General features: G+C 46.0%; 1 protein-coding gene across 1 annotated transcript in view; it reads right to left on the bottom strand.

Annotated features, from left to right (window-relative positions):
- The window catches only part of MAP2K4 (mitogen-activated protein kinase kinase 4), a 114,189-nt gene extending 112,912 nt beyond the window's left edge, over positions 1–1,277 (bottom strand). The window contains exon 1 of the mRNA XM_021067890.1: positions 1,104–1,277. Coding sequence (XP_020923549.1) covers positions 1,104–1,221 — 118 coding nt within the window. The 5' untranslated portion in view covers positions 1,222–1,277. The remainder of the gene's footprint in view (positions 1–1,103) is intronic.

The raw sequence follows: 18,117 nt of genomic DNA, 5'->3' as shown, positions 1-18,117 counted from the left end.
CCTTTCAGCAATTTTTAATCAAAGAGTCACCATGGTCACGCCGACCACGAAGGGTGCTCCGACGGAGTCTGCTAATAATTCGAGCAGTCTGCGAAAACTGACCAAGAGATTTCTGAGATTCCCTGATTCAAAAATAACATTCCTCGTCTAAATTCCCCAGTAAACTCAAGGAAACGCTCGCAAACGGGTTGGGGCCTGGCATTTTCACAACACCCCCTTGTCAAGGGCCGTGCAGAGCTAATGGGCATTCCCGGGGGAAAAGTCCTTAATGAGGACGCTGCTTCCGATGTCCAGCCACCGCACAGAGCCCCTCTGACCCCGGCCTTTCCACTTCCCAGAGCTCTCCCTGTAAACCGAATTCCCCCTTTTCTCACTTGTTTATTTATTTTGTCTGCATGCAACGCCAGCACAGAAATCCCTGGCCCGGAACAAATCGCCTCTCGCAGGCCACCGGCTGTCTAATTACCTTACAGGTGGCACAGGCCCGGGCAACCCCCGGCCCTGCCGGCGCGCAGAAGCCCCGCAGAAGTTTGGGCACCGAGGGTCCACCAGGACCGCGGAGCCCGGAGGGCAGCTGGGCGGCCGGGCCCGGCGGCGCCCGCAGGGAACCAAGATGGCCCTGAGCGGGCCCCGCTGCGGCGGCGGAGGCGGCGGGGCGCCGGGCCGAGGGGCGCGGGCCCCCGAAGCCGCCGACGCCGCCTACCTGCGCGGCCGGACCGCGGGCCAGGCCCGGGCGCCTCCGCCGCAGCCCGGCCGGCGCGCGCCCGGAAACGCGGGCGGGGCGCGCCAGGTAAGCGGCGGCCGCGAGCCGGGCGGCCGCGGGGGCGGGCCCGGGCCAGGTGGGCCCCGCCGCCGGCCGGGAGCCCGCGGGGCCGCGGGGCCGAGCGCGGGCGGAGGCCGCGGCCCGAGCCTGCGCCGGCCGCCGCCCGGGGCCGGGCCGAGCCCGGGGCGGGAAGCCGGGAGGGAGGGAGGCGCGCCGGCGCGGGCGGCCCCGGTGGCTTCCTCAGCCGGGTCCGGGGGCGTCCGCGGGCGCGGGGACAGGCCGCGACGACGCCGACGGCCGCGCCGGGCGGCCGGGGTCTCGGCGCCGCCGCCTTCCTTACCCTGCATGCTGCTGACGGCCGGGTGGCCGGGCGCCGGGGACCCCACGGGCCCCGGGGTGCCGCTGCTGCTGCTGCCGCCCCCGGAGCCGCCGCCGCCGCTCGGGCTCGGAGCCGCCATTGTTGGGAGTGAGGAGCCGAGCGGCGCCGCGGCGGCTGCAATGCAGCAAGCTCGGCCTCTCGCACGGCCGAGGGGCGTGGCCGACGCCGCCTGGCCCCGCCTCCGGCCCGCCCCCGCCACGCCCCAGGCCCGCCTCCGCCCGCGCCTGACGCGGAGCCGCACCAGATGCCGCGCTGCAGAGCCGCCCAGGTCGTGGGTGCCCAAGCCCACGGAGGCCGGCACAAGTCCTGGGCCAGGGCTGCGGGCCCCACGCGGGGCCTAAAGCGGTTTGCCGAGTGAGGGGTTGCGTGCATTTGGGGGATAAGAGGATACATAGCTTGCATCGTTCCTACTGAGGTCTGTCACCCCCAAAGTTTAAGATGCCCGGTGTTGGAATCTTAGAAACCAAAACCATTGTAAAACTGAAAGGGACCCCAGGGGTCGTGTGTGCTGTCAGGTCTCTGATGTGGCGCTTGGGAGGGGCGTGGGCTTTAGCTGCACATCCTCTTAGGCCGTACCTAACACCCCATCTCTCCACACTGCCCTGGGGATCCTAAGGGATGCTACTGAAAGCACTGTCAATGGACCCATCTCAAGACTACGGAATACGAATCTATGTAATAATTTGTATGCACATTAAATCTGAAAAACAGGATTTTTTTTTTTTAAGTCTTTTTAGGGCTGCACCTGTGGCTCTACCCAGGCTAGGGGTAGAATCCGAGCTTTAGCCAGCCACAGCCTCGCCAGATCCGAGCCGCATCTGCGACCTACACCACAGCTCACCACAATGCCGGATTCTTTAACCCACTGAGCAAGGCCAGGGATCAAGCTTGGGTCCTCATGGATACTAGTCAGATTGGTCTCTGCTGAGCCACAATGGGAACTCCCAAAAAACAGGATCTTAGGCACCCAAGTCCTCAGCCTCCCAAAATATATTATCTACATAAGCATCTTCCCCTAAATACACACTGAATTCTCTCCCCCACCTCCTCTATACCTTAGAAGAGCAGTCATATAAATTATATAATTTATATATGAATAAAATGACAACCTCAAAGAACAAAATCAGGTTTCTTTCAGGGCTTGGCACAGAGACTGACTTTAGGAGGGCAGCAGCTAAAAGGAAAAAAAAAAAAGTTCTCTGTGAGGTGGGGCTTTGTGGACAAACAGACATATAATTGGAGAGGTAAGATGTGAGTCTCTGGGCAGTCTTACCTACATGTAGAATGCCCATGCTGAGTCGTCTAAAACCATGGAGTGGGAGGTTCCTGCCCTTCAGAAGCATTACGAAATCTGTACCAGGACACTTCCCACCCAGACCTTATCTGTGCTGGAACTTCCTCGTAGCAGGTTGGAAATGTGACCTTCAAGAGAACCCTGCCTTCTTCCTCCAAACCCAGCCTCGACCATTATCTTGACCCTTCAGATCCTAACAGTGGCTGGAGGGAGGGCTTAGGGAATGTAAACCCAGCAGGCAGTGAAGGCAAATGGAAGGGGAGAGCAGAGAGCTCTACTTAAGTGGAGGGCCTCACTTCCCAACTGGCCAGAACCCACCTCTGAAGACCTGGCTGATGGCGTGATATCTCTAACTTCAGGTCATTATAAGCGTTGCCAAATTCCCATCTGGGAATCAATATCCCACTTTGCTCGTCGGTCCTGGGGTATCCTAAGTGTGAGGTCTTCAGAAAGGAAATATTATCAGAACCTGCAAGGAAAGTATCCCATCCAGGCTGTTGAGCTCAGAGTACAAGCTAAATACCCCCTCTACATCTTGGGCTTGGTGCTGAGGGGAAGAGAAACGACAAATGCCAGGGAAAAGGGATCTATGGCTCCCTAAATTCTCTTCTTTTGAGGTATAGATTGAAGGATGGCTTTTGTCCAGGGTTTATATTTCTTTCTTTTCTTTTCTTTCTTTCTTTTCTTTTCTTTTCTTTTCTTTTTTTGTCTTTTCTGGGGCCCGCACCCGCAGCATATGGAGGTTCCCAGGCTAGGGATCTAATCAGAGCTGTAGTTGCAGCCTACACCACAGCCACAGCAGCCTGGGACCCAAGCCACGTCTGCGACCCACACCACAGCTCACGGCCATGCCAGATCCTCAACCCACTGAGCGAGGCCAGGGATCAAACCCAAAACCTCATGGTTCCTAGTCGGATTCGTTAACCACTGAGCCACGAGGGGAACTCCATGAGGTTTATATTTCAGTGCCTGGAGGGTTTGCATCAAAAATCAAATGAAATTCTCGGAGTTCCCGTCGTGGCTCAGTGGTTAACAAATCCAACTAGGAACGATGAGGTTGCAGGTTTGATCCCTGGCCTAGCTCAGTGGGTTAAGGATCTGGCATGGCCGTGAGCTGTGGTGTGGGTTGCAGACATGGCTCGGATCCCGGTTGCTGTGGCTCTGGTGTAGGTCTGTGGCTACAGCTCTGATTCAACCCCTAGCCTGGGAACCTCCATATGCCGTGGGAGCGGCTCAAGAAAAGTCAAAAAGACCAAAAAAAAAAAAAAAATGAAATTCTTCTCTCAAAACATCAACACGACTTGCCAACAATTAGCAAAGATTGATGCAAAATAATAGCGACCCCACCCCCACCCCAAGCAATTGTTCTGCATTTCCATTGGCTTGGCCACTTTAGCATACTGGGAAAAGACATCCATAGCCCCACAATTTTCTGCCAAACAAACCAAATGTCATCATCAGGCTCCAGATGCAGGATTACCAGACACCAAATAGTTCTATTTGAGTAATTTTCTGACACTTTGGTCTGGGACCTGCCAGTAGGTTTTGCAACTAATTGTAGTTGTTTAAATGTCACTGTGGGTGTATGTCATTTCATTTCTGACTTCCAGTTCCTTGGTTTTAGAGTGGTAGCAAGAAATGACTCTGCAGACTTTGAGTCTGCCCACCCCCATAAGTACTAGGAGAATCTCTCCCCCATTCTTTGAGGTGGACAAATGATATCCTCACAGTCTTATGTAAAGTGCCACTAGCCCCCTTCTCCAATTATACATATTTCATTAGTAGAAACCTATCATTTAATGGAAATCCTAGAAGAAATACTAGATATTAGGCAACTACTCTAGAAAAAAAAAAACGTTTTAAACCATATAGTTTTCCAATACATTGAAGATTGTTCAAAAAGAGTTTGGTCACTTTGCTGTACAGCAAACATTGGCACAACATTGTAAATCGACTATACTTTAATAAAAAAATGATAAAAAGAAAAAAAATTATATTTTGAGTGACAAAAAAAAGTCGAATCAAATAAGAAAAACAATGACTTGATACAGTTAAATGAACTTGAAAGAGAAAAATATAGGTAACAAATAAGCCTAAAGAAAAACATTCAACCTAGGAAATTCATTCAGGAAAGCTGAATTAAAAGAGTAACATATTGTAGAATCTAAAATATGATACAAATGGACTTATTCCCAAAACAGAAACAGGAGTTCCCCAGTGGCTCCATGGGGTAAAGACCTGGCATTATCACTGCTGTGGTGTGGGATCCCTGACCCAGGCAGCTCCACAGGGCATGAACAACACACACACACACACACACACACACACACACACACACACAAACCAAAAAGAAAAACAAAACAGAAACAGACTCACAGACATAGAAAACAAACCTATGGTTACCAAAGGGGAAAAGGGTGGGGGAGGGATAAATTAAGATTTTGGGATTAGCAGATACAAACTATTATATATGAAACAATAAACAACAAGGTCCTACTGTAGAGCACAAAGAACTATATTTAATATCCTGTAATGAATCATAATAGAAAAGATGAAAAGATATATATGCATATGTACATACATATATGTATACACATACATATATCTGAGTCACTTTGCTATATACCAGAAACCAAAACATTGTAAATCAACTATACTTCAATAAAAAATTTTTAATTACAAAAAACTTTAAAATGTGACAAAAAGTATTTGAAGAAAGCAGAAATAAAGCAGGTTTTCAGACAAAAAGAGTGATATCTAACTAATTAGGTTTTTTGCTGAATAATGCCTAATGCTGAGTTTGTCATAAGACTGAGAGGGGGTTCTCTTGTGGCACTGTGGGTCGGGGATCATCTGGAGTTGTCACTGCAGTGGCTCGGGTTACTGCTGTGACACAGTTTCGTTCCCTGGTCCAGGACCATCCCCATGCTGTGGGTGCGGCCAAAAAAAAAAAAAAGGAGAGAATAGGACACAGAGGCACACAGAGAGAAGACAGTGTGAAGACACAGGTAGAAGACGAGAGAAGCTTCAGAATAAAGCAACCCTGCCAACGCCTTGATCTGGACCTCCAGCCTCCGGGACCGTGAGAACATACATTTCTATAGGTTAAGCCCCAGTCTGGGGTCTTAGTTATTGCAGCCATAACAAACCAATACCTGGTTCTCAATAACAACTTGCTTAAAAGAAGTACAGCTTTTTGGGTAATTTAATACTAGCATAATCCTTGGGGAGAGGAAGAGGCAAGAAGGCAATATATTTCAATAACCAGCAATTTCACATGTATAAGAGCTCCTTGAGAAAGTCCCTACGTAGACCTGAAGTTCTTGGCTCTGCCACGTAATGACTTTTCCTTCCCACTGGAGAGGACACGAATAACAGAGTAAGATCCTTGCGATGAGGAGCGTGCGATGAGATCAGAGTGCTTGGTCCTGAAAGAGGTGGCAGAGAAGGGTGACATCTGCATACCTCCTGCTCAGCGCACCTTTGCTTAGAAACGCAGTTGATTGTTCCTTCAGTTAAGAGTTCGGGGTGCAGTCCGCACTCCAAATACTGCAAAAGTAAGTTGCAATTGGTTTTCACCTTAGACCCTAATTTCAGCCTCTGAGAAAGTCAGAAGAGAGGTCAGGCACCTCTATTTGGCTGCAGCAATCACCAGATAACCCCTACAAGGAGGGCTCAGCAGTTGGACTGGAACAAAATCCACTTCCTAGCCATCCTCAGATCATCAATGCCTGATGCTGCCCCTGTGCAGATTTGGTTGACCACTGAACTTAATTGGAAATGAAGGGAACGTGAGAAGCTTTGATGAGTTCATGCAATCGAAAGAACCAAAGTTCAGTCTGGTTCAGATAAAGGGAAATATAACTAATTTGACATAGAGCATATAGAAATGTATAGGCAAATGTTCATCACAACATTATTCATAAGAGTAAAAAGAAAAAAAAAATTGGAAATACCTCGCTCTGAGTCACCACTGCTGCGAAAGGTAATATTGACAGTATTAGCAAATATATTCTAGAATGATAGAGTTCTCATCTGCCAGAACTACACCCAGAGCCTGTCCCCATCTCCTGTCTGCTGTTGATCTAGCCTTACTATTCTTTAAAAAACAAGATGGAACTAAAATGGAAGGGAGAAAAAAAAAAAAAAGACAGAACCGGGCACTTCTGTTGGGAAGAAAAGGGAATTCAACATGATTGGCTGGGAAGGGGCAGAGGAAATTTCTAAGGGAAAGGTCTGTTCTATGCCCTGACAGCTGTTTGGATTACAAGAGTTTATGCATTTGTCAAAATGCAGCAAATACGTGCTCCAGATTTGGGTATTTCAATGTCTGTAAATTATATATCCAAAGGAGAAACTGTAAGCAAAGATTGAACGCAGGCTAATGATACGAATGCTGAAGTATTCGAGAGAACACGTCCTGATATCTGCAATTTACTCTGTGTCAGAAAAAAAGAGATGAGTGAGTGGAAGTTTAGAGGGATGGACAGATGGATAGATGGGTGAAAACAGGCATAATAAAATGTTGACGCTAAAATCTAGGTATTGGGTAGACTGAGGTTAACTACACGATTTTTCAATTGTGTATTTGATATTTTTCAAAATAAAATATTAGGGGAAATGAAAAGCACAATAAAAATCACACGAAAATGAAAGAGATTGCTAAATGATAGCCCTAGAGCAAAATCACAAACCAAAGAACTAAGTAGAAATATCTAATTGAATCTAATTGAGTAAGTCGCTTATAAAAAATCAGGGCTTGGAAGTTCCCTGGTGGCACAGCTGTGGCACAGGTCGCAACTGTGGTGTGGGTTTGATCCCTGGCCCAGTAACTTTCACATGTCACGGGTGTGGCTAAAGAAGAAAAAAAAGGTGAGGACTTCCTGAAAGCTCTCATCTGAAAGAAAGGAACCATGTATGGCAAAGCCACGCGGCATCCTCTTGGGCAGGGGCATATGTGGACTGGGCTTTGCATGAGACCCCACAGGTATCTCTGGCTCATGCAAAGTTGTAGAATTTAATCATTACTTAGGGGAGGACACTGTGGGATTTATTTCACTTTTGGTTTTGCTTTTTAGATTAAGTAACATTATCTGGTTTGAATTTAATACCATTGTTTTTGTTACGTTGTGTGGGGTTTTTGGTAAAAGCTATACTGAGCTACAGTTCACCCATTTGAAATGTACAGTTTAGTGGGTCTTAGTATATATAGACATGCAACCAGAATGATAATCAAATTTAGATCATTTTCATCACCTCCCAAAGAAACTCCATACCATTGCAGTCACTTTTTTTTTTTTGTATTTTTAAAAAATTACAGTTGATTTACAATGTTGTGCCAGTGCAGTCACTTTCACCTGGCCCCAACCACTGCTACCCCCAGCTCCAGGCAACCACCAATTGCCTATTCTAAATGACCACACTATATGGCCTTTCTCATCCTACCACTTTTGGCTGGCATAATATTTTTAGGACTCATCCATGTTGTAGTATGTATTAGTATTTCATTCCTTTTCATGGCCGCATAATATGCCATTGTGTGGACATACCACATTTTGTTTATTCATCTGTCCATTAACAGACATCTTGGGTTGTCTCTACTTCTTGGCCATTGTGTATAAAGCTGCTGCTATGAACATTTGTGTACAAATTTTTGCATAGACATATGTTTTCAAGTTTCTTGTGTACATGCCTAAAAGTAGAATTGTTGGGTCATGTGGCAATTCTAGGTTTGAACACATAAGGAACTGACAGGCTTTTTTCCAAAGTATTTACATTTCCACTAGCAGTGTATGAGTATTCAATCTTATCCATCTTAGTCAACACTGACTATTATCTGTCTTTTTAAATTATAGTCATGCTTGTGGAAACACTGTATTTTGAGGCAGTTCATCTATAACATCCACTGAATTGGATGTTGGCAGACATTGCATATTTTATAAACTAAAAAAGAAACATTTTATAGATTGGTAACAGTCATTATAAAAGTAGGATTAAATAGTCCAAACCCAAAAGCGAAACAATTTAAAATAAAAAGTAGAAGTTAAAAAAAATTAAAAATGAAACAAGTACATTTCAAGACGAATGACCACAACATGAACTCCTGTGACCACAGATCTGTCACTTTTTTAGTACATCAGTCTGTAGCTAACCTACTAATCAGAGCTCAAGAAAGTTGTGCCCTTTTTGGAGAGGTACAAACACATCTGTTGGCTTATTCTAACCATCAGAAATCAGACAATAAATCCCATTAGTAGTGGATGAAGCATTTTATCAGCAACAAAGATTAACTGCAAAATTAATGCTGCAAAGCCTCTATTTTTGGAATATTGAAAAAACTGAATTAAACAACAGAAATTAATCATAAGTGAAAAAAAAAGAAATTAAGCATAAGCGAATGCACTATACACAGCACAAAAATGTTAATGAGCGGGAAGGAAGATGTCACAAGAAGGAAAAGTCTGAACTAGGTTTTACAAAACGACAAAGCGGGCACTTAGGAAAACAGTGACTTATATTAGTCAGATGCTCAGACCTTTGCTAACTCTAAATACATCTCTGAAAACTTCACCCCACTCTATCCCAAGAGCACTTCATATGTTTGCTTGTAATACATAAATGGCAGAAAACTTTTATTTATATTTCTAAAGCACACGTAAACCAGTAGAGGTGCACCAACAAGGCAATAGAAAAAACCAGTAAAGGATAAATATGGCTTCTAAAATAACGACTCCAAGTCTCATTCATAATTCTAGTGGTATGCATTAAAATAATAATGACATAATAGTTATTTAGAAATTGAAAATACAAACATATTTTTCTGTTGACGTTTCTAACGCATGAACTGTCTCAGACACAAACTCCCATTAGTTTGCAGAAAGGTCGTCTTTAAAGAAACTCAATTCCTTCATCTACAGTCATTTTCTCCCGATCTTGTCTTAGCTCTTAGATAAAAAAGGCCCAAGAGCTCACAAAACATAGGCATATTCCCATACCAATTTAGACTTGTAAGACTTTCACAGAACATAGCATCAAACTTTGTTATAAAGAACTACAATTTTGGAGTTCCCATTGTAGCTCAGTGACTAGCATCCATGAGGATGCAGGTTCCATCCCTGGCCTCCCTCAGTGGGTTAAGAATCCAGTGTTGCCATGAGCTGTGGTGTAGGTCGCAGATGAGGCTTGGATCCTGCATTGCTGCAGCTCTGGCATAGGCCATCAGCTACAGCTCCAATTCGACCCTAGTCTGGGAACCTCCATATGATGCAGGTGCAGCTCTAAAAAGACCAAAAAAAAAAAAAAAAAAAAAGAATTAAAATTTCAACAAGAACTAACTAGAATTTTACCACTCCCAGTCTGTTTTATTCTTCTTTTCTTTCTCCACATAAGTGCCTGAGCAACAGGATTTGGCGAAAGTCTTCTGACTATAAACCTTTGGTAGCTTATGAATTGTGGAATATCCTGACCGTTATACCTAACGAAAATTATTTAACCTGTAGCTAGATAAGGAATGATGGCTGTCCTTGAGTGGTTTCAATGAGTATTCTTTTAGGAATTACAAGATTCTAATTACCATATATCTATATTCTTTTCAGCTGGTTCATTTAAAAATTGATCAGAGACAAAAATTATTTTTGAAAAGTCTATTTTGCAAAAACGTATGCCTTTTTCCTTATATAATCTATTTTACTTATACAGAATGCTTCCTTTTTTTCTCTTTATTAAACAGAAAATCAATGTGCCAAGTTTCTACTCTCTGTTCAGACTCTACTTGAACAGCAAACAATTCAAGATACACAGATGATAAATCTTGACAGAATTTTTTCAGTGAACATTGGTCACTCGCTCGACAGAATAAAATTTTTGATTGTGCTTTTTTCGTTAAAAGTCTTCATTGGGTCTCCTTAAGCCTGAAAATAAAATCGTGTTAAGCTACCCTCCCCACTTCTCTCTGCCTATTCTAACCTATTCTCGACAGGGGCTACTGGTGAACTTTCACCCTATTTTTGGTCTATTGTGCCTTATTAAATCTGAACCGCATGTGCAGTCAAAGAAAAAGTGATATTCTTCTAGTCATTTTAAACTACTGTTTCCTGATATTCCATATATAAGTCATATTTCAGCGGGTTTTTTTCCCCCCTGCCATCTCACGAGTCTGTGTGTTAAAATTCAGGAATATATTTTTGGAACAGTTTGGTGTAGTTTAGTGGTTTTCAGGAAGCAAATTTAAGGGATTTCTTGTTTCTTTCCCCTCCTAGCCAGGCAGGAGCAAGGAGACAGGATGGTGAAAGCTGGGGAAGGTATGATGGCACAGCGGTGGCAGAATGTGGTCACCAAGGGCCACAGGACGCTGCAGGGACCTGGGGGAGGGGGTCCACACTGTTGTTTCATGAGGCCTCAGTGATGCCCTTTGGAGTAGAAAGAATGTGGTTGCCCAGAACACAACTGTCCTACATCCGTGCATGGGGTGGGTGGTTATAGGAGTGACCCTGGCGGACACATAGGCTCACAGATAAGGTTGTCTACACCTGCCCACTTCTCTGTGAATATACGTTCTCAGGGGCCTGGAGGAAATCCAAGATCATCTGAGGGCTCCTTCATGGAGAAAGAAGTCCAGATCCCAGTTTATATGCAAAAACACGAAACACGTGTCTTACTCTCCCAGACAGGGCATGGGATTCTAACTCCTTCTTTCTCTTTTCCCCTCTAGTGGACATCGGTTGAGCTCCAGACAGCTTGAGTGCTCCTAAGCCATGAAGCTTCCAGGGCACTCACAATTTCAAATTCTCTGTTTCCAATTTTGGACAATGAGTTCTGAATTTCAGTTCTGGAGATACAGGTAGAGGATACCTGTTGACCTTGGCCAATCCCTTCATATTTCTCTCTTGGGAGCTCCCTTGAATAAGGGGGGGTCTTGAGGACACCTGCTGCCTGGTGGAGACATCAGACTGAGAAGCACACAGCGAGTGCCTTGCCTCCCACCCTGAAAGCCCCCAGACCTGCTGGCCAGCTGAGCTCTCAGCCTTCGCAGTGAGCTCTACAACCTGGAATCCAAGGTGGGCACTGTTAAACCATCATCTCCTCTGACTTCTGGAGAATAATACTGAGCAATTCTGTTCAAACACCTTCCAAGACCAGACTAAAGGTCTTGAGTTTAAAGGGATGGTCAGACTTATGGTGGACAGGAAACGTCATAACCCATAAAGGGCATTCACATTCAAAGGAAGAATTTTAGAAATTGTGCTTGCCAAACGAAATACATGCTGCCAGATTCCAGCTCCTGGTTTGGGGGGTTGGGGGTCCACAGCAGCGTCAGAGGCAAGAAAGGACCTGGGGTAAAATTCCACAAGCTTTCATGAATACACCCTATGCCGAATTCTTGGAAAAGCAGCTTCTTCCAAGATGAGGTTATAGTTTGTGCCTTCGGCTCCGTGCTGTTTCTTCTGCACATCTCCACGGGCAACCTGCATCTCTCTGCAGGGCCCTCTTCAAGGCGTCCGAAAACAGACCACTGCAGCCAATTCACTTAATGTTCTCTCTGTTCTCCTAATACCACATAATGAATAGACAACCTTCTGGAAAATGGGGCTTTTGGTGTTTTTTTTTGAAAACCCCGGTGTCTGGTTAACCCCAATCCTTTTCTGTCCGCGTGTTCCCTAATGTTCAGACCCTTTCTGCTAAACTTGCAATGACGGATGACACGCCCATCTTGCCGCCTCCCCAGAGGAAGCAAAAGCTTGCTGCTTTTATTGATCCAGGAGCCCTTCAAGAGTCACCACATGCTCCTGGAAGCGTCTGTCCGAGGGAGGAACGTTCACTCTGACAACCCTGGGCAGACAGAAGCTCATTTCGGGCAGCTGTGCAGCCATCCCTGCCTCTTGACAGCAGGGAGAGATGGGCCCCCACTGCTCAGTGCCAGTGGGATTTTCGGGAGTCCTGGCCGCCACGAAGAGAGAAACGGCCCGGACTCAGCAAGGGTAGGGGCTGGTTGGCCAAAGCTGGCAAGGTCAATGGCTCAGCAAAGGATCAAGCAGCTGACAGTGAAGGAGGACTATAGGTGGCAACAAGCAAAAAAAAAAAAAAAAAAAAAAAAGCGTAACGAGGGGTCCAGATAAGGCAGCGAAGGGACCAAAGAAGGACAATCCTACGAGGTGGAATGTCTAAGGGAGTCTGAGGCCTCCTACGCAACCCCTCTAAAATTGTTACCCAAACAGACATCACCAAGTTTTAAAGGGGCCCTGGTCAGTCAGTCAAAGAATCATCGACAGAGTTGAGAAGCTTACCAATGTTGCTGCCTGAATAAAGTTCCCATTTAAAAGGAGACTGAACAGCCCTCAGTATTTGAGCAAATCTTGGTTAGATGTTCTCCCTATACAGAAATTTTTCAGGTCTGGATCTAACTTCAGTTTATTTTCCACACTTAACTTCACAAAATCTCCAAATGGAAAAAAGTACATCACTGGCAGAATGGATTCAATTTTCAATACCATCTGCTAATGAAGCAACAATTTTTTTTTTTTTTTTTGTCTTTTGTCTTTTGTTGTTGTTGTTGTTGCTATTTCTTGGGCCGCTTCCGCGGCATATGGAGGTTCCAATCGGAGCCGCAGCCACCGGCCTACGCCAGAGCCACAGCAACGCGGGATCCAAGCTGCGTCTGCAACCTACACCACAGCTCACGGCAACGCCGGATCGTTAACCCACTGAGCAAGGGCAGGGACCAAACCCGCAACCTCATGGTTCCTAGTCGGATTCGTTAACCACTGCGCCACGACGGGAACTCCCTGAAGCAACAATTTTTGATGAAATGTGGCTACTAAGGAATTCCATAAAGTACCTGGTAAGGTATTTTATGACCTTAAATATCACTGAAGATTATCTTTGTGTTCTGGATATATATGTGTGTGTGTGCGTGTGTATACACACACACCTGTATATATAATCCACATATATTTATAATTTGTACATATTAATTTAACAATTTTTTGATTGGTCCCTAAGTCTTTTGGTGCCCTGGACCTTCCACCTCATTGTTCATTTTATTCTTTAATGTTTTTACTGGTCCTGCCCCCAGCATGTGTAAGTTCCCAGGCCAGGAATCAAACCCTCACCACAGTAGCAACCTGAGCCACTGCAGGGACAATGTGGGACCCTTAACTTGCTGTGCTACCAGGGAACTCCCTCTCTGTTTATTTAAAAAGTAAAACGAAGAGTTCTCCTTGTGGCTCAGTGGAAACAAATCTGACTAGTATCCATGAGGATGCAGGTTCGATCCCTGGCCTCAGTTAGTGGGTGAAGGATCCGGTGTTGCTGTGAGCTGTGGTGCAGGTCGCAGACGTGGTTCAGATCTGACATTGCTGTGGCTGTGGTGTAGGTCACTGGCTACAGCTCCAATTTGACCCCCAGCCTAGGAATTTCCATATGCTGCAGGTGCAGCCCTAAAAAGACTAAAATATAATAAAAGAAGAGAAAAAGAGAAACTCGAAGTCAAGTCAAAGTTCTGCATTTTGAGAGACACTGCTGTGGGAAAGATCCCCAGTGTTCTCCTTGCTTGATGCAAGTAATAAATCCCCCTGGTCAAAAATTTTTTAAAAGTTCCACATTTAAGTAGTAACCATAAAAATGTCTACTTTTCGTTGTAAGAGGTGTGGTGGGTGCAATGGAGGATACAAACACGGAAAACCAGTGCTCCTATTCTTTACACATTTATATTTCGGTACGGATAATATGAGAAGAGTATCAACAGCCGACGTTGAGCTATTAGAAGAAAAGTGTAAACGAAGGGTCATGAAAATTTGAAGGAGGGACTTGAAGTCTTCCCTAGTCACTGAAAGCGACTTTTCCCTCCTGCAATTTTTCATTAATTTGTATCCTGTTCAATATTCTCTCCATATATGATGTTATATATACATTGTCACATGGACATAAAATATATTTTTCCAGGAACATATAAGTATACATACACTGTATAAATATATACACACTTATGTACATGTATATTTACTATGTATAAACATGCACGCGTACACTTTGTGGTGTGGCCTGTAGTTTTTAAGCGCCTCAGTGGGGAATGATTTCCACGGCCGCCCCTCCTGCCTAGAGTGTAGGAGTACCCTTGAACCTTGCTATTCAAAGGCCAGCTCTCCTCAGGGATCCTGCTTCCGGTAGTCCCTTTCCTCCCACACGGCACACGCTTCTCCTCCTCACCCATTATTCCAATCTGCATGTAAACACGCTGTCTCACTGGGATACTCGATACCTTTGTTTTGTTTTTTTTGTTTTTTTTTTAGGGCCGCACCCTCGGCACATGGAGGTTCCCAGGCGAGGGGGTCCAATCAGAGCTCCAGCCGCCAGACTACGCCACAGCCACAGCAACGCCGGATCCAAGCCGCATCTGCGACCTATACCACAGCTCGTGGCAACGCTGGATCCTTAACCCACTGAGCAGGGCCAGGGATTGAACCTGCGTCCTCATGGTTCCTAGTTGGATTTGTTTCTGCTGAGCACGATGGGACCTCCTGGATACCTCCTTATAGCAAAGCCTTTTGAATGACTTGTCCGTGTTTGTTGCTCCAGCTCTTCTCTCCTCAGACCACTGAGGCTTTCTCCACTCCCCATATTCTCATCAAGGTCCCCCACGATTCCCGGGTCACTAAAACCCGGGGTCCATCCTCGACCTGCATCATCGAGTGGATCACCAGCATTTGATCGAGTTGATCACGGCCTCCTTGCTCCTCTTGGAACATGTTGCGCAGCTGGCTTCCAGGCCATCACTCTCTTTGCTCTGCTGCTGCCTCGATGCCCCTGCATCTCCTTCTCCTCCAGAGGACGCTCCTTGTCGCCTTGACCTCACATGCTGGCGTGTCCCAGAGGGCCTCCTCACGCCTCTTCTCTTGTTTAGTTTCGCTGACTGTCTCTGGCTCGGGTATTTGTTGTTTCTTCTGCTTGGAAAGCTCCGCCAGATATGCACCCTCCTTGTTCCTTCATTCAGGTCTGGTTTCAGGGTTGTTTGATCAGTGAGCCCTTCCCTGACCATAAACTACACTCTAATACCACCTAGCCCCTTCTTCCCTTGATTTAATTTTCTTCACACCCCTTATCATTACCCAATATATTTATCATTATTTGTGTATTTCTTTATTGTCCAGCTCTCTCACAAAATGTAGGTCCCATAAACACACAGTGAGTTTTGTCTGGTTAGTTCACAATTGTGAATCCCCAGCTGGTGGGACAACATTGGGCACAGACGAGGCATCTGTGAACAAATAAATGGACAGAGACGACATCTTTCCACTATTTCCTCAGCTGAAGTGCATGTCGCTCAACTTCTTTTTTTTTTTTTTTTGTCTTTTTGCCATTTCTTGGGCCGCTCCCGCGGCATATGGAGGTTCCCAGGCTAGGGGTCTAATCGGAGCTGTAGCCACCAGCCTACGCCAGAGCCACAGCAACGCGGGATCGGAGCCTCGTCTGTGACCTACACCACAGCTCACGGCAATGCTGGATCCTTAACCCACTGAGCAAGGCCAAGGACTGAACCCGCAACCTCATGCTTCTCAGTCGGATTCGTTAACCACTGCGCCACAACAGGAACGCCTCGCCCAACTTTTAAAACTTCTTTTTCGGTTGTTCAGTCTGTTCCAAAAGAAGAGACATTTCATGCTTCACCTCAAGTTGCCAGTTTATAAAGAAATTATTAAACCACCAACTGTCACTTTCACATCAAGAACAATCTACCAGAGTTAAAGTCTTCAATCTGAGATGCATGGGCTCCAAGGATGCATTTCAGTGCTCTGTAAGCTCCCTGAATTTGCGTGAAAAATATGTAGATGTGCATTTTCCCTGTGAAAAGATTTATAGCTTCCACCAGATTCACAGAGGGCTCTGTGGCCCAATTAAAGCTTTCAAATTACTGTTATCATACATACGTGTGACTGGGTCACTTTGCTGTACAGTAAAAAATTGACAGAATACTGTAAACAAGCTATAATGGAAAAAATTAAAAGTCATCTAAAAAAAAGCACAAGGATATATTGTATAACACAGGGAATACGGCCAATATTTTATAATAACTAAAAATGGAGCATAGCGTTTAACAATTCTTTTTTTTTTTTTTTTTTTTTACTTTTTTTAGGGCCGCCCCATGGCATATGGAGGTTCCCAGGCTAGGGGTTGAATCCAGGACTGTAGACACTGGCCTACACCAAAACTACAGCAACGTCAGATCTGAGCCATGTCTGCAACCTACACCACAGCTCACAGCAAACTTCAGATCCTTAACCCACTGAGCGAGGCCAGGGATCAAACCTGCGTCCTCATGGATGCTAGTCAGGTTCATTTCTGCAGAGCCACAACGGGAACTCCTAAAAATTCTGAATCATTATATTGTACACCTGTAAATATATAACCTTGTCCATCAACATACTTCAATAAAAATTAAAAAAAAAATTACTATTATCTCCTTCAGATGTTGGTGGGCTAAGCTAACACGTTGACGATAAAACCCCATCACCTTTCTAAACCAGCTCACCTCTTGCTTAGGAGCAAAGCACCTCGGTGTTGGAAGTAACACCCTCTGCAAGCATCTCTCTAAATGTCTCTGACGAATTGTTAGCCAAGCTCTGCTCAGGAACTCATGAAACAGCACTGTTATATGAGTCAACTTAGAAATTTCCACCTCGGTCAAGCTGAAACAGTAGTTTTCACACATTTGTCTTGCTCAGGCCCTGGGGCCTAGAAAAACACGCTGAACCCCTTTCTATTGGTCAGTTTTTCATATATGTGAAGACATCATGACCCCCCACTCCCACCCCAAAGCTTTATTCTCCAGAGGAGATGTCTCCAATTCCTCCTGACAGGGGGCAGGAACTTCCCCATACTGACAACTCCCTCTTTGGATGCTCCCTTGCTTGCCACTTGCCCAAGACTGAACATACATATGATACACACCCAACTCCAGTCTCCCAGATGTGGCTGTGATACTTACTAACACAGCTTGGTTCCACAAGAAGACCGTGTGGTCCAGAGCTGGATGGCCTGGGGATGTGCAGGATGGGAAGCTCTGAAACTCGTGAGGGCTTAGCCCTAATCCTGGTTAGAAATGACGTGGAAGAAGGTAGGGGTAGAGATTTGAAAGAGAGGAGGTGTTAGAGAGATAGACGAAGTCGTAAAATCCTAGGACGAGGCGACTGTTGCCACGTGGGAAAGGGAAGAAGCCGGGGCGGAGGAGGCAAGAAAGACACCCTTCAGGAGTGGGTCGGGAGCGGGAGGGACGGACAGACAAGACCCAAGGTGGCAGAGAGGCCGGAGCCCCACTGAACTCCCGCTCTGAAAGGCGAGAAGTGAAGGGAGAGCGCCCGGGAAATGCTGAGTAGGTGAGAGCTGGAGAAGCGAGATGGAGCAAGGTCGGGCCGCCTGGGAGGCCAGGAGAAGGGAGAACCGCCAGAAGGAGGGACCCTGGTGAAGACCCAGGGATAAGGGTGGAGAGCTACAGCTGTGGTGTGGGACCTGGCAGAGGGGTCGGGAGAGACACGGACATGACCTCCGCAGGCCTGGCAGTGCTTGGGCCAGCACCCGGCCCAGACCAGGGGCTCGGTACACCTCTGCCAGGCGACGACAGGGCGACCGCACGAAGCTCGAATGAATGACACCGAACGTGCTGCGGGCGACGCAAAACAGCCTCCGAAT

The sequence above is a fragment of the Sus scrofa genome, chromosome 12, assembly GCF_000003025.6.
Source record: "Sus scrofa isolate TJ Tabasco breed Duroc chromosome 12, Sscrofa11.1, whole genome shotgun sequence".
In the NCBI taxonomy this organism is placed as follows: domain Eukaryota; kingdom Metazoa; phylum Chordata; class Mammalia; order Artiodactyla; family Suidae; genus Sus; species Sus scrofa.
Note: the sequence above shows the minus strand (reverse complement) of the source record. Positions and strands in the feature narration are given on the sequence as shown.